The following is a 27,379-nucleotide window of genomic DNA, read 5'->3' as shown; positions in this document are numbered from 1 at the left end:
ATTTTCTATTTATAGACTATGGTACCTATAATTTTCAAACTATTTTGACTCTATTGGAGCTAATTAATGATATTTGAAATTTTCTACTTTTTTTAGTTATTTTATCTTTAAATGTCAATAAAAATTCCCATTGAATCAAAATTCTTGAGAATATTATACAACTTACACAAAAATTATTCTTTAAGTTGCATTATAATATTAAAAATATGTTGTATTACATATAGGAACACATTTTTTTTAAATATGAATTTCAAATTTTTATAAATTTTGTCAAATTCACAACAATTTACAAACTAACAGTATTTTGTAGTAAAGAATTTATAATATTTTCAATTTTTATAGTTTAAGTTTAAAAATTGAACACTATGTTTCAATCGTTCCAAGTTCCTCATAAATAATTCATATGGAATCAAAAAAAATTTAATTCAGCCCACTGTATTACTGTTATAGTACTATTGATTATAGAATAGACCATTGGCGTAGCCAAGGGAAGGGGGGTTAAAGAAGCTATAGCCCCCCCCTGGTCATATTTTGTGTATTGTTTTGAAATATTTAAATTTAAGTATTGAAATTGTCTTACAAATTTTAATTATTTAAAATAGTTAATACGTTAACAGCAAATAAATGTTAATATGTTAACAGTATTTTTGTTTTGTTGTTGTATAAAAGTAAAAAGTATAAGTTAAAAGTATTTAGCCCCCCCCCATAAAAAAACGCTTTCCAAGTCAGAGATCGGCATGTAAACTTTCTTGATTTTCAATTTTTAGAAATGTATTAATTTTATGCAATATGTATGTATAATGTATTTTATTTTCATTTAATGAGATAGATCTCCGAAACCGGAGAGCAGATTTTGTTGTTTGGGGTCTTGTTAGATTCACATTATCTAGAAGTGCAGTGAAATTTTCAGAACTTTATTTATAGTTAATTCACTACAGAGCTTCAAAAAACATTAAAACACATTTTATTAGGCGTTTTTTATGTTTTTCAGCTTTATAGCTTTGTAGTGAGTCAACAATTGAAGATAGTTCTGAAAATCTTCACAGCACTTCTCCTAGCCAATGTGAATCGAACATTCTACCAAGACCCCAAATAACAAAATCCGTTCTCCAGTTTTGGTAATCTACCACGCTAAATGAAAATCTAGCAAAAAATAACTATTTTTTAACTGTAAAAAATTAAATAATTTTTTTTGAAAATTTTTAATCTCATATTTTGTATCTAATTGGTAATCCCTTTTGAATGAGCTATCAACCAACTTTTTTACTTTTTAACTATAATAGTTTTGGAGAAAAGTTAAAAAATAGAAATTTTTGGACTGTTCACGCCGACGTTTTTTTGGATTCAAATCGTTATACCGCTTGGATGTGATATCGGATCTCTCATTAATATTTTATGTTAAAGCTAGCCTAATTATCCACTTACTCATTACATCTGAGTTACATTTTTATCATTTCAATTACCATACTTACTTGATTAAAAATCAAGAAAGTAAAAATTCTGGCTACGCCTCTGAAATAATAATAGAATATAGAGTAATAGAATATTATTTATCAACTATCAATGGTAATAGTAAAAATAATTATTTTAACATCAGGTATATAGTAGGTACCTAATGGCTCATATAATTATATTAATATAATAAACATTATAAGGTAAGTATTCTAGTAAGTAGTAATATTATTTATTAATACTAGGCTGACAAAGTTACAAACGTCTCGGCTCAGAATGGTTATTCTCATCCAATGGGGAGGCGGAAAAAAAACCCAAATAGTAATGGTACATATTTAACAGAACACAGGAACAAAATATTCACGTTTGTGACGTTTGTGGTAACATAATAATAATAAATTTAAAAAAATATCTATCATTTTCGATAAATAATGTATACAATCATGATAAAATTCAATAATCAAAAATGAAATAATAAGAGTATAGATATTTTGTTGGTTACACTATAACACAATAATAATAATTTAATAATGTAATAGACATAATATATGTTGTTGAACTATAAGATTAATTCAGCTTATGTGTATTTAAAATAAATATTATGTATAATTTAATAAACATGTAAAATATATTACCTAATACATTTATTTATATTTAAAATTAATTTTTTTAAGCATTTTTTTCGCGATTCCATCCAATGATATACATGTTTCATTGAATCGGAATTTAATACATACAACCTACGTCATACATTAGAGTGACCCACTGAATACTTTATGTCTTGCAGAGCGGTATCATTAACTTGTCCATTTATTTTTAGATTCTAAGTCGAATGACTAATGTATTGAAATTTGATTTTACAATGGTGTCTGTACGGTTATTTTCTGTTTTAAGTCTATCATCACCTTTTGCAGCACTAAAAATGCTTAAAAGTTGAAATTTTTACAACATTGGATACATTTTACTACTATCATGACTACTATTACAAAAATACAAATAATTATTTTCTTTAATATAGTCGTGGTCACGAATCACGATGTTCTCTACATCGTGGTCGTGGTAGTTATCGGCAATCGGCATACGCATGACAAGCGTTGGTGGTTATTGGTTACTGCCTACTGGTTACCGGAACATGAAGAGGTCGGTTCGGTCAATACATCTACCAGTTTACTGACTACCACACATTGAGTAAGAAATAAGAATATACCATAAACATATTAATATTAATAATATGTCTATGGAATGTACTGCATTACCGCATTACAATATTACAATAATATTATTAATATATTATACCACAGAACAAATTATATGTACGAAAAACTACGCGATTACAACTTTACTGTTGGTATGCCTTCTGAGTTCTGACAGTCGTCGACGATGCTTGCCCAGCTGCAGCTGCTGCTGCTGCTAACACTATTGCGGTCTCTGACCACTGATAACACCGATTGATATTTTGATAACGTTCTCGACTATATATTTTTTAGTCGTATCGCATTTCTATAAGTACTTAAACGAAAAATGAATAATAAATTATTACGTTATACATTATTAATATAATAATATTTATTATTTAAGTTTTTGCACGCGCACACTGCACACGAAAATAACTACATACCTATTTGTATGGTACCCAAACACTACAGTCTTCGCGTCGCATAAAATGAGGTACAGGCATCCGACGTGCCCAATGCGTTTTACACAAACACACTGCTGCCGCCGTGCACCGCAATTTGGTGCACGTACGAAAATAACGCGAGCAATGTGTTCTCTAATTCATATTACTCTAATTTTTTGATCAATACAGCAGTCGATAAAAACGCCTATCTGCGCCGTAAAGCTCTCAGTGCTACGGAAGACGGTATTACCTGACCCGCCATCGCCGGACATACAGTTCATCGAATTACCAAAATTATCCGTCATCCCTCATCTGTTGATTGCAATCTCAAAAAGAAATATTATCAGGTTGGCATATTCTCCCGTTGTTGTTCAATATTGTGTTTTGGCTAAGTTTTGTAGTAAAATAACAGGACACTTACTATTCAATTCAGGAAACAGATTATCAAAAATGAAATAAACTTTATTGATAATGTACATATAATATATTTTTAATACATAAATTTACAATTTGTACAAAATATACAATGTATACTACATTGTATTACTATAAAAGTATTTTATGGGAAGGAATCAGGAAACGTGAGTGGGATAATCGTCCATTAGTAGCACCCTGGAAATCGTATGATTAAAAAATATTTTCCGCATTTAGGAGTAGTAAAACATATTATGATTTTTGTATGTTATTAATAATAGGTTATTTATTCTTGATTTATCAAGCTAGCTTTTTATCTTTAAATAGTGTGTTTATTCAAAAACTGATTATTTAATTTTTAGTATACCTAGCTAGGAACTTTGACTATATTTGCAGATTCATATTTAGATTTTTAAAATCATGTAAAGAATAGTATCATATTGCAATGAAAATTTATTTTAATTTAATGAGTACCATCCTATTTAATTGTACATAAATTATTTAGCAGATAATTATTTTGAACATTTTTTTACATATAATTCAAAATTTGAATTAGTAATATGAATTATTTAACTTTTCACACTGCAGATCGATTCTTAATAATGATTTTATGTAAATTATTATAAAATATCGTAATATGTAAATAAATACTTATTATACTCTAACAAATTTTACAATAAAAAGGTGGTTTTCATTAAATCCGTTTAAGTATAATATGTTGTCCGTATGTATGCCTATAATTTTTACTAACTAATTAATAATATGTTTAAAAATTCATGTTAATATAGTTATTGATTTTTAGAATGGAGACTGACTGTAAATCAATTTCAAATCAAAAAAATGAGTCTACATCTAATCCAAGTTATAATTGGAAGGATGTTACTCCAGAATTTTTCGATTCAATCAAAGGTAATATATTTATTGTTGTCTTACAAAATGAATAATCTATATTTTTATAGTTTATATGTTGTTTTTGTTTTACGCCATTATTTTATTTTATAATGTCTTTACTCTCATTTTAGTGAGTAAGTAATTCCACTGAGTTTTTAATAATGCTGTAAAAAATAGGTGGCCTATTACGGGAGATATTCTTTTCGTATAATGTAGTATTGTTTTAGATTTTTTTCCTTATTATTTATAATTTATCGTGGCTAATATGTATTGGGGAATATATTATTTTTGTTATTAAACTGGTGGATAAGTTTCTATAATTATAAACAGAACTACTTAATTTCATATTTAATGTTTAATGGTAGCATATTAGTATTTACAATAATTATTTCAATGTAAATATTTATACATACATGTCATAAAAATAGTCAATGTCTAAATGTCTTAATGTAAAATTATATTGGATACAAAAATAATAAATAAGTATCCATAACATATAGAATGTCTATTTTATTTTTAGTTTTGATAATAGTTTATACATTTTGGTAACTGTATTCTAAAATATCATACCCTTATTTTTATTGTGGATTTTATGTTAGAACTACTCAGTTTATATCTGATTAAATAAATATTAACTTTATTAGTTTTATTAATTTTATTGTACAAATAGTTCATATTAAAATTCAAAAGGATGAGATGTAATTAAATATTTATATAATATTATTGTTTTCTTACTTACATTTATTTTTAATAAATAAACATAAACTTTGTTTATTTCAGAGTTAGAATTAGGTGAACTTTTACATGGATACTTTTTTGGTTTGTTTGAAGCCATGTCAGCTATTGAAATAATGGATCCCAAAATGGATGCAGGGATGATGTGTAATCGTGAATCAAAAGCAATAAAAGTAAAACTAATTTTTATTATATATTTATATTGGTATTCATTAATTAATTTATAAACCTGTAAAGGAATAACAGAATAATTCAGTGTTAAACATTTATTTTACTTATTGAATACAGTAAAACTTGTTTAAGATGCTTCGTTGACAGTAGTGATAAAAAATTTCCTGCTTGATATATTTTTTTCAATTAGTTTCTTGGAGATAGTCTTAAATAAGTTTTTCTGTTTATTAAATGTGTTTTAATTAATGTATAAATAATATTAAAAAAATATACAATTAAATGTATTCATGTTTATTATGAAATATAATTACAGTTAGAGGATTTGAAATTAAGTGATCTTTCTGTGTCTGAACAAATATCAATAATAGATGTTACATTAGCTTGTCTTGTATCATGGCTCGAAGGGCATTCTTTAGCACAAACAGTGTTCACAAATCTATATTTCCAAAAGCCATATGAAATTGAAGTTGTTCCATTAAAAGCATTTTGTATATGCATTTATAAAATTATTGAAGAAATTAGGGACTTTGCTAACAGGTTAGTAATTTTTATATCTTAAACTAGTAAATAATACATTGTGTACCACAAGTAACATATATTTATACCAGTTGTCAAAAAGTTTAGAAATTCTTAATTACTTTATGCATATTTTAATACACATAAAGCAATAACAGATAACATTATATTTATTATGTAAAATATTTAATAATCTCATTAATTATATCATATTATCATTTATCAGTCTCAATTAGTCCAATGACTATTTCCAAACGTTTAACAGTTTTTGAACATCTTGTATAATAAATTATCTAATATACAATTATATTCTACAGGGCACAAGTTTTTGAAGAAGAAGATTTTCAACCTGCGCTTTATAACTATCATTATTTTAATGAGATTTCTGTCACTCGTGTGATTGGTATGATGAGAGAAGTTGATGAGTCTATAAGTCATAAATTAAAATCAAATTCAAATAGTGATGAAGTATAGTACATGGATTTTTTTTTATTAACCACTGTTTTATTTTTAAATCATTTTTTTTTACAGAATGAATCCTATATTGCATTAAATACACGAATTAAGTTTGTTAGACTTTTTTTTCAAATTTTACTTTCTTTTAATCGACGTGAGAATCATTCAAGTTCAATGGGAGAAACCCAGAGGTTGTTAACTACTTGTGGATTATTGATTCCTTCTTTAATAAGCACTGTGGATAAAGGAGTTCCCAAAGTTGGCCGTGAGAAAACATCAAATTATTTCAATTTCATGCTCTATTCTATTTTTTGTTTATATTTTTCAGATTGGTGTTATGACTTGGGCTTTGACCCATTAATAAATCAAAAATTGTTACCACCTACATTTCCTCGTTATACAAAAATTAAACCGGCTGATGAAGCTTATGTTTATTTTGATTCGTTGTTAACAAGACTGAAACAAATTTGTAAACTGACAAATTGTACAACTTTTATTAGTGCTTTGGTATGCTTTGCCATGATAGTATATTATATTATTATATTAATATTGAATATAGTTTAATTCTGTATATGTTTTTTTTTTTTTTTTTAGGAATGTTTTATTGAACTTGGTCACAATAACCACTTATGTATTGTATCTAGATCAATTATGCAAACTCTTTATTTTCCTCAACCTAACCGAGTATTTGGTACTCAGGATTTTGAGGACTGTCTTAGAGAATGGGCTAAGTCATTTATAGCACCACCATCACTTATACCGCGTTTAAACATTTTGTCTAACTCTCAAGTAATATTTATATTTTCTATCTTTTGCAATACAAATAAAATGTATTTAATTTTTTTAGGCTAAGGACTGTATATACAACTTTTTTGAACATTGTACTCGTCCATTTGCCGGGTTGATTCAAATTTGTGGCCACAATAAAGCTAGACAAAGAGATAAGTTAGCACATCTTATGGAAGATTTTTCAGCACTACAAGATGAGGTACATATTTGAAATCAATACTTTTTAATATTAATATTGTAACCTATTGATTATAAACTAATTTATTTAGTAAGTAACTGTTTTAAATTTTAAATACATTTATTATGTTATTTTATTATCAGTCTCAGAGGGTTGATGCATTTTTGCACTCATTCTCATCAAAATTGGATCCACCAAGAGAGCATTTAGCTAGCTTTAGCACATGGATAATTTATCATACAATTAGAATTATGATAATGTACTTACTCTCTGGTTTTGAACTGGAACTCTATAGTCCCCACGAATATCAGTATATTTATTGGTAAAAACTCATACTTAAAAAAATTGTTATTTATTTATTAATAAATTGTTATCATTTTAGGTATTTATATCAATTTCTGTATGGTTGGTTAGTATCTACATTAAATAGAGCTGATAATGTGTTGCTTGGCAGCGATTCACTGGTTGATTCTCAAAAAAATCGAACAAAACGGAATAAGCCTAAAAAGAAAAAACCACATCCATATAGTCAAGAAATTGTTATGTGCCATGCAATGCAAAGTTTAACTGGTGCTTATTTCAAGGTATACTATTAATACTACTCCTAAGCATTAAAATTTATAGTGATGACCCCTTGGCTTCCAAAATAATTCTTCACTCATTACTCTCTTTAGTAGTAATTTTCCACTTCAATATACCAATCCGTCATAGATCTTTACTTGTACTATCTAGCCTGCTAATTCTTAGCATCTCTAGTTTTCTGATTTATTTCACTTTGACATACATTATGCTTTTGAATAATCTTTCGACATCACCCAATCATCTATCTGATTATTCTAATTCTGTATGATTCTACGTATTACACAATATTTTCATTTTATAAAATTTATTTTATTATGTTATTGTTCTGTACCACTTTCCTCTTATAAATATGTAATCTATTGGCATCTGATTTTGACAGTGTCCAAGTTACAGCTCCATAACAGACTAAGGATCTAATTAGGGTTTTGTATAGCTTCATCTTAGTAGCTTTCGATTGAAGCTTTGATTTGATGATTATGATAGTGACTAAGTAAACACAATTGCCAGTCATATTTTTTTTCTTTTGAAATTTTATTACTGTTATTAAATAAAGATCCAAGATACGCAACATGTTTTAAACCTTCAACGCTATATTTTGTATTCACTGATTGTAAGGTTTTGTACCTTGAATTATGCCTCCACTGAAGATAGTTTCATATATTTAATTTTCTGTTCATTCATTTTTAAGCCCAGTATTCTCCCTTATTTTCTATACTGCAGTAAGCTTCTTTCATAGAATCTTTGTTGCTTGCTATTATTTCAATATTGTTTGAATATTCTCAAATTAGTCAAGAATTCTTGATAATATTTCCTGTTTTAACTATATCTTTTACAACTTGGTACAAAATAATATTGAAGAATGTTTCAGATAAGGCAACGGTTCCCAATCCATGTGCCGCGAGCAGTGTGGTACTAGCCCGTGAATCATATAATATTGAATATTATATATATTTAAAATAATAGTATTACATATTTTTATTGTACCTAATAATATTCCTGGTTATAATAATATTTAATTCTTTTATTTCTAATAACTGGTGTATATGTATATACAGAGTGCGGCATAAGTCAGTTCCCGCTGTCTTGTTATCAAAAAACTGCTTATTATTATTATTATTAACAGCAGGAACTGACTTATGCCGCACTCTGTATATTATATATTTATATGTGTGTGTGCTGTTGGTAGTCAATACAATGTAGGTGTATTGAAGTAGAATAGTATTAAATTCTAAGCATTTTTCTATTATCTGTATATCTTAAGATTTGATCAGTGGTTTCTTTACTGCTCATTCAGTATTTCTTCAGAATATTCCTCTAGTTTCATTAGCAGTTTAATTGATAACGTTTTATATGAGACACTTAGCAGCATAATTCTTCTGTAATTTGTGCATTCTATCTTATTTCTTACTTTGAAAATAGTACATATTATTCCATTACTCCAATTTGTTGGTATCTTTTCATTTTCTATGTACAGTATATGAGAGTTCATACATAGCATCTTTATATTTCTTGCTACTATTTTTGATCTGTTAAATTGTCCTCACTAGAAGATTTATTGGCTTTTAGTTTGATGATAGCTACATCAAAGTCAACTCTTCTTGGTTTGTCAATACAAGGTTGAGGGCCATATGGCATTCCTTTGCTGGAAAGTTTGTTAACCTGTGTTTGTCAGATCTGTTGCAATTATATGCACTCTTGAGGATATATCTTGATCACCTCTTATAATGGGCATAGACTACTGAAGGTAAACTCTACCCCCATTCTCAGGGAGATTATTTCAAGTTATCTGAGTAAAAAAATGCATACATTTAATTATTATTTATTAGATATAGGATTTTTTGAATATTTAAAAAACAAATGTTATTAGTAACTACAAAAAAGATGATAGACATTATGAACTATATTTTTGTATAAATATTTAGACTAGTAACATATTTAAAAACTATTATATTAATTGTTTTACAGACATTGATAGGATTTCAACTAGAAGGTAAAATTCGAACACCAAAACATGCAAAATTTGATAATGAAAAAGTTCGCTATGAACACAGATTTGCTGCATTCTCAGCAGTAGCTGTACCTCCACCGTTTTCTTATAATGAATTTCAAATGACTAGATGCCAAATACGTGATTCAGCATCTGGAGATTCTGGAATGTTATATTTAAATAGTTGTGAGCTATTTCATCAAGCAAGGTGTCTTCTAGATACAATTGCACAACCACACTCGCAACAAGTAACTACCAAAATTAATTAATAATTTTATTGTTGTATTAAATACTAAATTCTGTGTATTCTTTTTAGGTACTTGATTTAATAAAAGTATGTAAAACAAATTTTGTAACCATGAAGTTACTAGCTAGTGGATATATGAGAGGACCAGATGTATCGTTGGATTTTGATTTCACAACTAATTCTCACTTTCCTATATTAAAGCTCAGCTAATCTTGAACAATATTTTAGACTAAAAAGATATTTAATTATTTAAAGACTGTTTGAATCCAAAATAATTAAACACAAAATAATTTAATCATTAAAATTGTATGTGGCATTTGTTTGTTTTTTTTTTTTTTGTATAAATGTGTTGAGACGTGTTGTGATGTAAAAAAAATTTTTGTCTAATATATCAATTAATATACATTATACATTAATAATATTATATGTATATAAATATATAATGTGTGATACAAAAAAAAGAACATTTTTTTTCTTTTATCGGTCAATCTTGTAATAGAATTATAATCTTTAGAGCATTTACGATTTGTTACTGTCAAGGCTCGATCACAAGTTTATCTTAGCTTATTAATCAGTGAAAATTGATCAACTATTAAAAATCATGTAACTTATAATCACCTTCTAATCAAAGAAAACTTACAATAACATGTACAAATATTGGTTATTACTTATAAGATTTTATACCTACAGGTAATGGCATATTTTATGAGGTGAATGGGTCCACCAATACCTCATTTTACTATTTTACATCTCAAGGAAATTTATGTTCATAAATTAATATTTCTATACCTTATATTATACATTATACTCAACTTCTAACAATCAAACTATTTAATTTGAATATTATATTTAATCGTAATTAGTGGTAATTTGGTATATATTTAGTTTATATTATACTTAAATTAATAATTTCATACTGAACATTATTATATTTTTTGATTATGTAATTATATTGCTGAAGGGTGGTGTCCTGACACCCAAAATGGCCAAAACACCCCTCCCCCCTCTCCTGGATACGAGAATGATAAAATTACTGATATTAATATAAACTAGATGCCTAGTAGCTGAAGTACTTCGTACGCTACTCAAAATTAATTATGTGTAATAAACTAATAAATATCAATGTATTGCGTATCAATTTCATTGAATTGCGTTATTAATATTTCTTTTGAAAGTTAAACTTAATAAACTTTTACAAAATGTTTTTATATACAGTTTATATAAGTTACATATAACTTTGGCCGTTGTATTTTCATTTGACCTGAATTTATTTTTTAAAGTTTGGCACATTGACATAATATATATATATATATATATAATATATTATAACCAATTATTTATTTTTTATAATATATTATGATAAATTGTTGAACTAATGTGAATTATTTCGAGACTAGACGATCGGTTTATTAGATAAATATTGTATAGTTCAAGAAAAAAAAAACGATAAATACAACATTTAAGTATACCTATATACACTTTGACGATAGGTACTAACGACACTATAATGTACATTTATTTGGAGTTAATTCTATTCTAATATTCTTTATAATACAAGACACAAGTGTCTTAGTGTTTATACAATCGTCAATGTAAATATAGTACAATTTTCAGTCATACAACATCTATATCGCTAAGCCACCGTTTATTGGTTTATCCGCTTATTCAGCTTTTGAGCTTAAAAATTCTGAGTATTACTATTTACTGATCTATAGTGGACTATTAGTGGTATATAAATCCAGTATACTTATAATACTTATATATCTATATTGGCTATATTATATCACTTGTTTGATATGTTTTCCCGTAATCCCTGCAACAGTTCTCCCTCTAATAGAAATTTAAAAAATGCCCTGTATAGTTTTGGATGTATAAAAGATAGAAGAGTCAAGTGCCACTGCTGGGTAGCTACTCCGGCTACTCACCTCAAGCATTCAAGACAACTACTTTGTCGCGCTCATATGCTTATTGTAAACTGTATAACAGATTGTATATATTTCTATTAAATGTTAAAAAAAAAATTGTGGAAGTATTATATCGACATCGAATATAAATAATGTCTAATTCGAAAAAACTTCATATTATCTGCAATAGGTACGTGTTTTATTTCTTCAACTCGGATACATTTTTATATGCTGCACGCAAAAACATACATCATACACGTACATCAATTAAAATTATTAAAATTAGCCAACCCACTAAATCTCCAAACGTATTTTGTACTTTTTCTCCTTTGATCGGTAGCATGTTCATATCGTTTATTTCTGCGTCAACATCCGCCAGCTTGACATCGGAAATGGTGGCAGTCGTTCCTCGATCGACGGTTAACTCGACCGACTGCACTTCCATTTCCGACGACGGCGCGTCTCTGCCCGACAACGAATGTTCTTCGCAACACACTGTCTGCAATAAATCAAATGCAATTTGTCATTTTGATAATTATAAGTCCAATATATTATTAAAAATGATTATTTTAAATATCTCTTTTCTGTTACCAAATGGGTGATCTGAAGCTAATTAATCAAAATGTTTATTTTGAATGCATTAATCAGTGTTTGTTAATAGATAATTAATACCTGTAGTTTAAAGTATAATGTATTATACTATATTTTCACGTTTCACCATATTTTATCATTCAAATTTAAAATCAAACATAATATCTATTCATTAAATTTTTCTTTTAAGTTTCAACTATTGATTTCATGGATTTTTAGTTAAAGTATTCAAGTCTAAAATAGAGTTGATAACAGATAGCAAAAAAACTAAAATAATAATGAACATAAATGTTAAAATTAAAATTAAAAAAGAGTATAATATATATAAAAAGTATATTAAGTACATATAGGTAGTAGGTACGTATAATTGTAAAGCATGTAAGCAGTTACAAATAATGGTATATTTATTATATTTAATAAATGCTATTCGTTTGATATGGTTCTAACTTTTAATTTTTAATAAATATGTATTATTTAGTAAATTATTTATTTGAGAAGTAAAATATATATTATATAAAATTAACAATTTTTCCCGCAATTATCTATCAACTATAAAATTAATATCTTAATGGCTTAATTAATTAGCTGTTTCTATATAAGAAATTGTTTTTTTTTATGTATTATTTAAAATAACAATGTTTTTATTTATAATTGTTTCTTATTCGAATATATTGTTATGTACTTATGTAGATACATATTATACAAAGTAAAAGATATATTTTTACATTTTTACAGTTCATAATAAATAACGATTATGTTTTTTATAGTATTTTGTCTTTACGTTATAAATATTTGTTCTGCAAACGTGATTAATTACGATTTATTAGTTGGAGACTTATCATTTTACAACCAAACACTGGTATTTGCATTACTTGAAAATGAGAGAAATGGTACAGATATGTTGCAGTTAATTGAAAATTTAATGGCACCATGGCACAATGGTAATATATTCGATGAAAAACATATTGTAAATGAATGCATCGTACATTCCGAAATATTTATAAATTCAGTAATGATAATATGCAAAATTTGCTGGCTTATGTTTTATTTTACTATTGTGATCGTGATAATGAGTTTTCCGTTTAATATTTACCAGAAGATAAAAAGTATATTAAATAGCAAAAATAAATTAAATGGTGCTTATGATGATATTTAAGATAAATCAAAAATGCTGTCTACTTTATTTTTGCTATTAATATATTTCTCATGTTTGATGTTCAGGTAAATATTAAATGTAAATCTCATAATCATGATCACAACACTAAAAAAATAAATAAGCCCAAATCGGTTGGGGTACGATGATTCCCGTTCATATCGACAAAATCACCTATAATAGCAGAACGGCTATGTTAATCCACTGAGCTTAGATTCGGAAGTGGTTAAATGACTGAAACATGGTCGGCTCTGCCTGTCTATTCCGCTCCACGGATAAGCTCAGTTAAATATCAGAGCTACTGTTAAACGGGTCATTGTTCGGCAGATCTGTGACTATAGGATCCGTGGTTTCATCGTACCTTGAGATGGGGACCGGACAAAGTCCCAAGGTTTCATATTGGCTGTCATGAGCTTACTGGACGAGCGACTTTCAAAATTGAACGTAAGTTACTTGAATGCCGGAGATTTGAAAGAACGTCTGAAAAGATGTCGTCCTATCACCATAAAATGTCGGAGTCATTTGAGCAGAAAAGTATAACTGGCTTATAGATCATCTTATTTGCTTCAAAAATCGACTTCTCCACTAAACACGCACGATCATTGTACCTATATAATTTTATTTTGTATTAATTAATATGTTATATAGGCATTTAAACATTATAAAGTAAAAGTTTGTATATAACATATTAGTATTTATAGACAATTATTTGCATAGAATGATTAATAATGAAAACGTTTATTATATAAATAAAAAAAAGTACAATATTAACCATGTTTCTTATTGAAATTCAATCATTAATGCTCTAATTTGTTATAGTGTTATAACCAGTAAGTCATTATAATGACTAATTTTTACGTATATATTTGTATGTATATAAAATTATATTTTTAAAACATTCTGATTAAATTTATGCTATTGCTTATTTATAGTTGGTATATATTTTATGTTATAATGTTTATATACCGTATTACTAATAGCAAAATAAATAATAATAATCAATAGCAATATATTTATTTGCAATGTTTGAATTAGTAAAAATTAAAAAGAAAATGCAAAAGTGTAAAAAAATGTGTATATCTAAATATTTAAATGTCTTTAATTAGGATATAATTATATGGGGTTACACCCTATATGCCCCCCTCAATTCAAGCATTATTTATGATAATAGACCATCTTTGCTAAAATCGTTATTCATTGAATTCAAATTTAACACACTCATTTTGTAATGTTGTAATGGATGTAACTACTCAATGACGAAATGCTCTCGACTCTTACTATACAGCAGAATGGTTACCTACTTTTCTCCTTTTTTTAAGAAAACAATGGCTAAGTGCAGTAGCTATTTCAAAATACACTGTTAACTATATCCATGATGAACTATAGTGTATTTTAACGCTGAATATTTCATTCTGATCTCCTTTTGATGACTACAGATCTTCTCTGACTTTCTTATGTGATAAAATTCAGATTGGAAATTCATATTATAATTTATTAGTATACCTTTCGTGAAGATATTTTATCGGTTTAGTGAGGTTTACCACCATATAATTGAGTAAGAACCTTGGAACACTTATCAGTTATCAGGATACGTCATTTACACTTGTATTACAGTGTAAATAATAATGTAGACATGTAGTGTAATGTTAAATTGTTAAAGTAATATTGTTTACTAATTAGTAATTACCTACACGGCTACACCAATATATATATAATATATATTATATAGTAAGTTATAAATTATAATAACATGTATATAATCATTGATTCGAGGAAATCATGTCGAATGGCTAGCACTATATCCTCTTTTACATACTATATATGCAATATGTATATATTATTTTTGTTTTAATATACTTAAGAGAACACACTCATATTCTTGCTGTACTTCAATTACCGTTATAGGTACCTATATATATATATATATATTATTATAATTATTTGCATTATTATTTATTATTACTACTATGAAGTGTCTGATAAAATGTTGACAAAATCTCCCTTTTGACGTAGGTATACCGCGTTAGTACACTCCATCAAACGATTTATTTACTCATATGATTAATTAATCAGTACATCTTGTACTCGAGTTTTCCGTTTTGCATAATTATAATATTATTACAGCATTGTTTTTCAAATATTTTTCTTTATTTTTCTCTGTTATCCGTTTTTTGAATACAAAAACATTTAAATAATAACACGGTTATATTAAATAAAATATGCGGGATAATATCAAGTAAATACTTCAAATAAATCAAATAGTTACAACGATTTAAATCAATATTTTCGATATAATAATTTATGCACCATAAGATAGATAACACGATGTCGCGAGTTAAGTTGCGGAAGAAATATAATAATAATAACAATAATTATTAACGTTACGGTAGATTTCTATATTAGGCACAAAAAAAACTAAAAACTAAATTATAAAAAAACCGTAGAAGTAGCTTTGCTGTATAGTAGTGAAGTCTACTTGTCAATGAATAGGGCATGTACTGTAATGATTATAATTTTAATTGAATGATACGAATAATTACATTAAGCAGAGACAGTCTGTCGACCTTTATGTTTCTAAGAATATTTTAACGTATGTAACCCTATCTCCTCGCCAACAATTTTTCACAAATTTTGTTGTGAATATTTAGTACGTAATTAGTTTTAATTTGTTGGTTCTTATTTAAAACTCGTTAGACATCGGTTTTGTGGTTCAATCATACATTTTGATTTTATCATATAGTTAAAGTAATTTATTTTTTAATTAGTAATCATGAAAGTTTAGAAATATTATAAGTATAATATAGTAATAATTCGAATTTCATTTGATACTTAAAGCTGTTAATTTGAATAAATCAATACCAACATACCATATAACGATTGAAATATTAACATTAATCTAAAAAAATTTAAAATTTCATTATTGTATATTATATAGAAAATATATAATAACTAAAAGTTTCAAATTCATGTGAATAATAAATGAATTACAACATAATTACATTTTTTTTGTATATATACATGTAAATTAGTAATTATAATTTGACAATTTCGTTGAAATTAATATGAATAATTTAATATTAATTTTTCAAACCTTAGCTATTAAGTTTGAACATTTCATAAATATTGTATACCTACGTATAATGTCTCTAATTTTGACGACTTTTGTCGTTTCACTCAGATTTTAAAGCGACTTAAACTACAGAACTCTACATGGATATGAAACAAAAAGGAAATTTAATGAAAAATTAATATAAACACAATATTAAGTTGAATACAAATTATCTATTTACAATAAAATGAGGAAATCGTAAAAATGTATAAAATAGTAAATACATACTTGTATAATTAATAAATTTATCGTTTTATCTTTAAATATGTATAGTTGCTTATAACTGTTATAAGCATGTGTAATTCTCAAGTACTATCTAATACAAAGACGTATTTCAATTACGTCGTTGATTTTTCGGGTAGGTATATCCTTTATGCGTAGATCGTTTGATGCTTCGAAAAATATATGAGTATTGCACTATTATATGGATATTATTGTACGGTTATATGAACGTATATAGGTCGGTGTATCATAAACTATAATATACTGTTCAAAATTTTAAGTGCTTATAAAAACATAAACTCACAGATTTTATCGAAACAAATATAATATGTATTATTAATATCATAGTGATTGGGGGAATTAAAGTGCGTCTTTTAAATTTTAACGTGATTACATTTTTTTTTTATAATAAAGTTTGATTTTTGTCTTAGAAGTTATTAGGTAATATTTTTTTCTCTAACAGAAGTGATAACGTGACAATTTACAATTATAGTAACCGAACAACTTGTCTACTTATATTTTATTATATACTCGTATAAATAGTTAACTAAAAACTTAAATCTTCACCGCACATGTTGTAATTAAGATTAACGCATATTTAAATTGGTATATTACAGTGTAGCAGTATTATAGTTAAGCTGTATGTTATACTAATTAAATTTGTAAGAAAAATAAAAGTATAATAATCGATGAACAGCTGTAAATAATAATAAAATAATAAATTATACTACAAATCATATTTGAGTATGAATAGTATGATGTACCTATTCATTTCTTATTGAAATGGAACAATATATAGGTTCACAATTTAAAGAACGATTACATATTATTATTATTATTATTATAAAGTAGTTCATCGATTAGTAGATATCCTATTATTAATACTTTAATTTCTGAACATTTTTATTTATTTTTTTTTTCAAATCAAAATGTTTACATAATTAGAACTTATTAATAATTTCCAACGATTTGTCTGTCTCCCGTAGGTTATATGTATGACTGTGGTCTATACATAAATGTATTTAATAAATAATTACATTTTAGATATTGCATGATTCTAATTTGGTTTTTACATGATTTAATACATTTTGAGAGAGACAAAAATACATTGCTTAGTCCTTAGCTATACATTTTAGATGTTTGATGAATTACATTATGTAAATTCGCCAATTATATTGATATGGTTTATAAAACCCATGTTATGATTTGTCACTAAAAGTAATGTATATAAAGTAAACTATACTCTTTATCTAAACTCAGTTTAGACTATAGAACTTTTGTTTCTGTGTTCCCTCACGTATTCATTGTAAATCACGATCAATTTCTGTTTAGAGTGTAGAGATGAAACGGTTAAAAAAAATTACACACCGTATCGTACGATCGTATATACTCATCCCACCCATTGGACCAATTCAGAAAATAAATCGAAAACAGATGCGTAAAATCGGTCGAAATCTGTAGAGTATAATTGTTGACCTTTATGACAGTAATAAACGTATACATAAAACGTTCAAAATCAGGAACTATTTTTGAATAAATATATAGTTGTCTTATATTATAAACAAGGGTCTTACATAAATAATTATTTACATTTATTATTAACATATTTTTTAATTTAGTATACTTATAAACCATTGTACCATATAGTACAATATAATAGATATACCGTCTTTTACGTTTACTGGTCACAGTTTTCGTATTTATTATTTTTTATTATTATTAGTTTAAGTTAAATGGGAATAGTAAGCAAGTAAGCTAAGTTAAAAAGTTCTATTAGTTTTTTTTTAGCTTATCCTAGGTCAATTTTATGCATATTGCTACTTCCACAATCGTCCTCCACGCTTCCACATGTGTTGCCACAAGATGCATTAATACCTATAATAATATAATGCATATGTACACATAATAATAAGAATTATATTTACAAAGATTTACGAATTTACAACCAAACTAATTATTAAAAAATAAGTTAGAATTTTAATTTGGTAGTCTCGTATGCACTGAACTATGGATTCATTATTCAAATAGTAGAACAATTAGGAATAAGGAAAGGAATAACGTAACGAGTATGGTGTACCTGGGAATTTTGAAATCCATTAATTGAAGGATAAAAAATAGACAAGAATTAGTATTCAATTATATCACAGATTCACACAGATGAGTTTACTATAGAACCCAGAAGGATATAATATGGAATGAGCATGTCGTCAATGAGCAAGATATTGTTTAGTTTATGGAGCACCTGGTATTAATTTATATTTATTCGGCAAGATAGTCGATTACACTTGTCACTTATTCTATACTACAATATAATATATTATCTGCATTGGCAGTTCAGTATTTGATTCATAAACTGCAGTATATTAGATTATTGTTTATTTCATCATTATATATTTATATTTTATAATCGTAATCATTACTCAAAAGAAAGTCATCTACATGCGGATGTTATTCCTGGTTAAATATATATAATTGTTGAATCTACGTGGAATATAAATAATATGACAGATAAACAATAAAATTAAACATGTGATATAGGTCAATATTACGATAATCATAATATAAACACATTGTAGATACCTACTTTTTGGACACTTTTATGTTTTTGAAAAATTCTTATTTTATTGTAAAGATAATATATAATAATAATAATAATAATAATAATACAATACCATATAATATAATATTTAATTAATATTATAATAATGTATTGAAAACAAAGTATAGATAGGGTTTTTTGACAGAAGCTTAATACGCAACAACACTTATGTAGATATATACAAAATAATTGCTAGTGAAATATCACTCGACGATAACGATGTCTGAGGTTTTATTCAACAAATTATTATAATATAATTTACGTCCACAGGATAATCTATTAACTATCGCGTGTGTTTCGTATTTTATGATCTTATGACGTTTACATATTATTATTATTATTATTAGTATTGTGAAAATTATAATGACGAACCAGAGATTAAAGCGTTATCGCAGTTGCGATTTGTTTCACCTGATTGATGTCATTATAAAAAATGAACGCGTCGCGTGTACTTTTCGCATTCTTCTCGTGGAACTGCCGACACCGAAGCAGCTGAAAAGAACGCACATAAACTATACGCTATCATAGCTAAAGATTAAAGTAAACGCGGTGTATCATCATATATTCTCGTAGAGGTATTTTTACATCTAAATCCATCATACGGAAGTCCTCGCGTCACTGAAGCAATATTTTGTTATATATAATACTCACACGGTTTCACCATCGACGTCCAAAATGTTCAACAAAATATCCATTAACCATCTAAAACTGGTAAGCGCTTTTTTTGTATTTAATTATATGTAATAATTACGTTAAGTGCAGCTTTTTAGAAAAAAAATGTACGTACAGAAATATGGTTGTATTTTGGTTGTATATTAATTCTTGACTTAATATAACTTTAGAGACATATTATTATTTATTATTATTAGGAATAGGTTTTCAAACCTCTAAATATTATAAAATTCAAAAAAATATTGAAGTTCGAGAAAGATTCTAGTTTGAATTTAAAATCAATATCTCGAACAGTTTACCCGAAATCTTCGTAAATAATACTGAAGCAGACTATTTTGAAATTATTTTTTTGTAAAGTGTATATTATATTATTATGTTACTGTTCAGTTTTTGAAAATCCCAATATTACATTACCGATGATTGATTTATGCATTAATATTAATTGTAATTTTTGGACTTAAGTTTTCACTAGAAATAAGTATGTATCTAATAACTATTTTATTTTTTAAATCTGATTTAAAAAGTAAAAGTATTTATACCCATTACCCTTACGCCTTATAAGTCAGTTAATTTAATTATAGAAATGGTTGAAAATGTTTTTAATTGTTAAATTTTTACAAAAATTCAAAATATTGAACAAAAGTTTAAGTATGATATAAGTTAGAGTAAGACATTTTGTGAAATTTAATACATCCCTCATTGGAATGATTTTAATTTATTATGTATAAAAATTTATAAAATTCAAATTATTTAAAAAATGGAGACATTTTAAAATTCTATTTACAAACTATTATTATATTGTATATTCGTTTTTGACATTGATCGAGTTATATTAATTAATTTCTTATTAATTGTATTTATACATTTTTTTATAGTTTTTCACGACTAGTGTCATGTCGTTTCAACAGTTCGTCATTGGTGGAGTATTTGGATTTTCCGCCGTTATACTGCCACAACTTGAACTACCCAGTGCTCTAATCAAAGTCGATGGTGACCAAGCGTCCTGGATAGGTATGTATAAACGAGTGAAAATCCGCCCAGCCTCCTAAATATGTAATTTTTTGACAACGGTTTATAAGAAATTCTTGAACCAATCCAATAATATTACTCATAAAAATCAAATTACTGTGTGTATACTCGCATACTCTCTATATTGTAAAATTGTAATAGGTATACGGTATACCGTTATAAATTATAATTGTACACATTATAAGAGTATATAATATTAAATATGCTAAATTCTAAATTCTCAGATAAGCGCTTCGATAATAATAATTATAATTACAGTCAGTTATAGGAAATATTAGGAGTGAACTTTAGATATCCAATATAATAAATTGAGTTGTGGGAGTAAATTCCCCGCTTCTAAAAATTTTACCAATACAAACTGTTAGTAATTTCAAGTTTTTACAGAATTCTGTTATTTGTTTTTTTAATTACAAAAAAAAAAAAGTAATCAATGTTGTTTAAAACTAGTAATTATATAATTACCTTTTTAAGTTTTTTATTATTATTATCAAAAAATGTCATTAAATGCTGTTTTTTCTTTAAAATATTACGAGTAAAAGATTTTACCCAATGAAAGAAAAAAACGTATTAAAGCTGTTATAATTTAAAAAATCTGAGTATCCTCGTCAACGACCCAAGAAACACAATATCTTTAATACTTACTTATTCATGTAATATATTATGATACGTGACGGATAGTATGAAAATAAATTATAAGTAATAATATGTAATGTGAAGTTATGAACAGTTTTGGTTTTTTTTCAGCAAGTTTTCCGCTCTTGTTATGCCCCATTGGTTCACTGGTGTTTGGCTATTTATCCGATAGATTCGGCCGGAAGCTATCGTTACAACTTACGTACGTACCGTTGATTATCAGCTGGTCGCTGCTCAGCCACGCCGAGTGTTTGCAAGACATTTACATTGGCAGACTGATTACCGGACTGTCTACCGGTGAGTGTATTATTATAAAGTAAATATTAATATAATATATAGGCAATGATGTTAATGTAATAATGTATCGTAATGAAAATTGAAATAATCTGATAGTTGACGAGTCTATAACGAGATTGTGAATGGGTCATCACTAGTTCATTAGGCTAATCATTACGTTATGGTTTTTTGGTTGTAAATTGACTGGCTCGCTAATTTATTGCAATTATATAGGTGAAATAATAAAACTAATAATAATGGTATTACACTAATTAATAATTCTAATACATTTTATTTGTAAGTACCATTTAAAAACAACAATTATCTAAACAATATCGTGTAAATTTATACTATCTGTGCAAATTATATGAAGCATCATTGAAGCGTATACCTATATGGGCTATATGCTATAAGGTACTTGAATGTTTTTGTATAATAAATTTCTCATCCGGTTTTCTTCTTACCTTCTTGGTCAATGATGATTGATAACTGATTCTTCCCCATTGTTATTCCACCAGTATATAGGCATGCGTATGGAAGCAGCAGATAATGTACATTGTATATTTATAATTAAAAACAATTTTTATAAAATGAGTTCTCCCCCCCCTCATGTCATATTAAAATTTTAGATTTTCATGATCTTTTTCTGCAATTATTAGCGTTACGCGATGTATATATCATCCTACCTAACCTAACGAAACTGGAAAACATTTTAGATCCCAACCTATTGTCACTAAATATACGAGACCATGTTTCGCAAACACATATTTATAGTTTAGGTTAAAAGTATAATGATATATTGATTTATACAATGAAGATTATGCGGTGGCGTCTTTATCTCTGTGTATATATAATATATGTGGGCTTCGGATGTACGGGATTTATATTATGTTTGCGGTCTTGCACTCTTGCGGTTATATCGATGTTATTAATTCCACGGTTTTTCTTCACGCGATAAACACGAAATTATTATACATCAAATGTATTTGTATGTAGTGCAGCTCAGAGTCTATAGGTGCATTATAGGTTATTAGGCGACAAATAAAATAATATAATATATCAAATTTGCCTTTGGCCCGTCCATGGAAGCAGCGCTATATTGTCCGATGACACATATACATGTATACACAGACAAAACCCTACATGTTGGGATTCTACAAACCTCAAGTGGGACGTACATGCACGTACTTTGATGACATATGTGTACCTACATTATTTGTGTATACTATAATTTATAGGCGTGAATACACCCGTAATCCGACCCGTCAGATTATTTTATTATTGTTGTTACAATAAGACTTCTAATGCGTTTTAAAGTATATTGTTGTGTAGCCGAAACGTGAGAGATTTGCGGCAAAGTAGTAGTGTACTATATAATAATTTATAATAACTATAACGGTGTATTATATTATTATTTATTGTAAAAGGGAGTTGGATGACGCCCGTGTTGTTATATTGAACACGATGATACACTGATCGCGCTGTGTCGCTGTACTGATTATAATAATTAGAGAGAAATCTATACCGATTATCCACGTGTGTCAGTTGCATATATATGATTGATTGGGTGACGGGGGTGGATGGTGCCCGTTGAATTTTTGAAAAAAAAAGTTAGTTTCTATTTTCCTCCAAACATTTTTTAGGGAATCAAACTATGCGTTTTATCGGCTGCCGATTCCATAATTCTGGTCTCAGAACGGATTTCAGTCCGTGGTTAAACGATTGACCAATTGTATAATTACAAAAAGTTTCTCGAAAACATGTCGATAATTACGGATTTGGGTTTGTAAACCGGAATGGGAGGAATTATTTTATGCCTTAAAAAAAAAACAGAAGCAGAACGGTTAAAATAGTGTAATATATTTGAATAAAAAAACTGTCATACGTGCTTTTATCGGCCACTTCGGTGAATTAATTTTTGTCTAAAAGATATTCACTTTACCTGCTGACGACATATAAAATCAATAAAGTGGGATGAAATAAATGAACGCAGAAGATATATTATATAGTTCCGTGAGACGTGTAACGACGCGGGCAATTAATTAGTTTAATATCGTATAATATTATATATGAACAGAATAAGCTACTAAATATGACCGCGAATTGAGGAAAATTTTTCGAATTTTCCTTCGAACAGTGTACACCCGAAATAAAATCGACGATGGCCGCAAGACCGTCAGTAATAATAATATTATTAAACTCATCGTGTGGCCGTCGCGTGTTTCAGGTACCGGCGGCGTGATCTACGTGTACATAGCCGAGACGAGCCCGACGGACTGCCGGTCGTTCTTCCTGTTGATCTACACGCTGTTCGTAGGACTGGGCTTGATGACGTCCGCGATTTTGGGCGCACTGTTCCATTGGCGCACGGTGGCCGCCGTGTTCGCCGTGATGTGCGCCGTCGGTTTCGTCGCGCCGTTCTTCGTGCCGTCCACGCCGATGTGGCTGCGGTCCCGCGGCCGGAACGAGGAGGCCCGTAAGGTCGAGAAGTGGTTCGGGTTCGAACCGGACCGCATCGACGACCTGCCCACGCTGCCGCCACCGCCTTGCGCGGCCGCGGCCATGGCCACGCTTAGCCGGGCCGACTCGACCGTAGGCGCGATCATGGAAAAGAACGTGAGCTGCTGGGCCTTGTACACAGGGCCCACCGTCTGGAAGCCCACGCTCGCCGCGCTCGCGTTCTTCTGCTGTCAGCAGGCCTCCGGGTTCTACGTGTTGCTGTTCTACTCGGTGGACGTGATGCGCGACTGTCGCGTGTCCATCGACGGCATGACCGCCGCCGTGTACTTGTGCGCCGCCCGACTGGCCGGCACCGTCATCAGCCTCTTGTTCCAGTCGGCCACCAAGCGCACGCTCACCGCTTTCTCGGGCCTGGGCATGTGCGTGTCCATGTCCGCCGTGGTCGGTTACCTGTACGCGTACAGCGACGTGCCCGACCCGCCGGCCACCGATTTTCTGATCGTGCCGTTCCTGTTCTACGTGTTCTTCGCCATGTTCGGCGTGCTGCCGTTACCGTGGAGCGTGTGCGGCGAGATGTTCCCGATGGCCGTCAAGGGCACCATGAACGGCATTATGTACTCATGCGGTTACGAACTCATGTTCGCCGCTATCAAGGTGTACCCGATGCTGGTGGACGCTTTCGGCATCCGGGCTGTGTGGACCGCGTCCGCGTGCACGTGCTTCATCACCTCGCTGTTCGGAGCGTTCGTCCTGCCCGAGACCACCGGAAAGACGCTAAACGAGATTGTCGACGGGTTCAGATCGTCCAGCGACAAAGCTCGCAACAAAAAACCCGCCAAACCTCAAATACCCTAAACCCGACCGCACACCGTCCCAAACCCCGTTTCAAAGTTATTTATTTGTCGTCGTCTACCTCGTAGTTGGGTTGGTTACGTGTTGGTATCAAAAAAAATAAAGCCGGGTTCACAGTTAGGTACGTCGTCTGTTGTGTTGTGTCCGAGAGTTGAGCTTGGTCCAAATTACGGTTGATCGTGGTTAATAATTACAACGGCTAATTATAATACGATACATGGGACATGGCATGACAGACGACGTAGCTGAAAATCAGACATAATAGTGTTCGAAACGTATTCATAATGCCTATATACTATCATACTGTATATTGTAAATAATTAGATTTATGATATTATATTTTCCTATCCGAGACCGGTGAGGTCAAGTGACAAGTATACATAATATAACGTATTGTACTTTATACGACACTCACATACTTTCCACACATGACTCATAAAGTCATAATATGACATAAGTCGGTTGTTTCGGAGTATCAATATTATATTGACCCATTTTCACAACAATTTAATGTAATAATAATAGTACTGTAAATCTATCATAATATATCAGTGTAAATATTTACCATGTATGTCATATATACCATTAAGTGTACCTACTATTATACGACCAATCAGACAACTAAAATACGATACTTTTATAAGTTCGATGAAGTGCTGATCACTATCACATAATTATAATTATTGAAAAATTGTATATTTCTTGTAAAAACTGTATAATTGTAAAAGAAGATATTTCCTTATGTATAAATATACTTTTAAAGTTAGTAATATTGTAAAATTGTACCCATTGAAGCAGTTAATAAGAATAAATAATGTTTTTTTTCTTTAAGTGTACCTACGTATTTTTTGTAGTAGGTATAATGTATGTTTGTGTAAAAAATGGGACACGTGCATTGTTTAATAATCGAATATTAAATATTATTTATTAATGCAATTAATATTTTTTATGTAAATTGTAGCTTTTAACGAAACATAATATATTTATACATACTGTAATATATTTACTATGAATTTATGTCGTATTATGTTAATATGTATATGTTATATTATATTATTATTTAATATTTATTACACAGGCGGTATAGCGTCGTGGCGTACGTCCCATACATATTGATTTTTGTATGTATTTACCTATATTGCAGAGTCGCCATTTCGGGTATCGCAGAGTATACATTGGTGGCCCTATTTTTCCTGTACCATATTGGCATGTCACAATAAACCGATACAGCGAAAATTTAATATACCTAATCATCATTATTGAAAAATATTTTATTTTAAAATGTATTGTAGCTGATATTACTAGACAATTGTAAGATTATAATCATGGTTCAAATATAAAAAATAAAATTATCTCTGTCTAATAAACTTCTGTCTAATAAACTTCTTAAGATTGTGATATTAACATAAATTATTAAAAATTAGTAAAAACAATCACATATTATTCATTTTGTTAATAATTATTTAAGAATTGTTAATTTCAAACTACAAATAATTTATTGATTTTCAAATAACTGCATGTTAATAATAGCTTACAAGTTTACAACATTTTTTTTTATAAATTAAGGTATTAAAATTTAATGTGTGAATTCTATTTTTAGATGAAATGACATGTCATACTATAGTATAATCAAGATTCAAAGTAACATAATATAAACAATACAAATATAAATGCTTGCTGATTACTGTTATTAATTTAAAAGATTTGTCAATTTTTTTCTTATAATGGTCATGGTCACCTGTGGATAGTTTTTTTTTAAAAGAATAACTAATTTTCCGTCTTGTTAAGGGTGTAGGCTGGTTGTCAGACTTCTACAAATAGGCTAAAATATATAACGGAACGT

The 27,379-nt window shown here is 28.6% G+C and overlaps 2 protein-coding genes across 3 annotated transcripts; both read left to right on the top strand.

The window, feature by feature from the left end:
- The first annotated feature begins 2,910 nt into the window (after positions 1-2,910).
- Positions 2,911-10,500, top strand: LOC132932128 (N-alpha-acetyltransferase 35, NatC auxiliary subunit). Of its 2 annotated transcripts, none has more exons than XM_060998355.1 (13): positions 2,911-3,120; positions 3,260-3,417; positions 4,287-4,393; positions 5,156-5,283; positions 5,595-5,818; positions 6,115-6,265; positions 6,329-6,760; positions 6,848-7,042; positions 7,101-7,241; positions 7,364-7,542; positions 7,603-7,804; positions 9,768-10,037; positions 10,106-10,500. In XM_060998355.1, exons 3-13 carry the CDS (start codon positions 4,288-4,290, stop codon positions 10,244-10,246), a joined length of 2,169 nt encoding a protein of 722 aa, XP_060854338.1. In that variant the 5' UTR covers positions 2,911-3,120; positions 3,260-3,417; position 4,287; the 3' UTR covers positions 10,247-10,500. The 2 variants fall into 2 exon arrangements, with proteins under 2 accessions (XP_060854338.1, XP_060854339.1); XM_060998356.1 differs by having other exon boundaries at positions 2,914-3,417; positions 6,329-6,518; positions 6,582-6,760.
- A 9,535-nt stretch (positions 10,501-20,035) lies between these two features.
- LOC132918718 (facilitated trehalose transporter Tret1-like) lies at positions 20,036-26,553 on the top strand. The gene is made up of 4 exons (XM_060980146.1): positions 20,036-20,325; positions 21,162-21,297; positions 22,060-22,245; positions 24,452-26,553. Exons 1-4 carry the CDS (start codon positions 20,290-20,292, stop codon positions 25,537-25,539), a joined length of 1,446 nt encoding a protein of 481 aa, XP_060836129.1. The 5' UTR covers positions 20,036-20,289; the 3' UTR covers positions 25,540-26,553.
- Positions 26,554-27,379: the final 826 nt, after the last annotated feature.

This window comes from Rhopalosiphum padi, chromosome 1, assembly GCF_020882245.1.
Source record: "Rhopalosiphum padi isolate XX-2018 chromosome 1, ASM2088224v1, whole genome shotgun sequence".
Lineage (NCBI taxonomy): Eukaryota > Metazoa > Arthropoda > Insecta > Hemiptera > Aphididae > Rhopalosiphum > Rhopalosiphum padi.
This window is presented reverse-complemented; position numbering and strand designations above follow the sequence as displayed.

Bases quoted from the DNA above. Each gene is read 5' to 3' on its own strand.
- LOC132918718 (XM_060980146.1), top strand. From the start codon at position 20,290: ATGTTCAACAAAATATCCATTAACCATCTAAAACTG. The intron at 21,298-22,059 runs GTATGTATAAAC...GTTTTTTTTCAG, and splicing joins TGACCAAGCGTCCTGGATAG to CAAGTTTTCCGCTCTTGTTA. The intron at 22,246-24,451 runs GTGAGTGTATTA...CGCGTGTTTCAG, and splicing joins GATTACCGGACTGTCTACCG to GTACCGGCGGCGTGATCTAC.
- LOC132932128 (XM_060998355.1), top strand. From the start codon at position 4,288: ATGGAGACTGACTGTAAATCAATTTCAAATCAAAAAAATGAGTCTACA. The intron at 4,394-5,155 runs GTAATATATTTA...TGTTTATTTCAG, and splicing joins ATTTTTCGATTCAATCAAAG to AGTTAGAATTAGGTGAACTT. The intron at 7,805-9,767 runs GTATACTATTAA...ATTGTTTTACAG, and splicing joins TAACTGGTGCTTATTTCAAG to ACATTGATAGGATTTCAACT.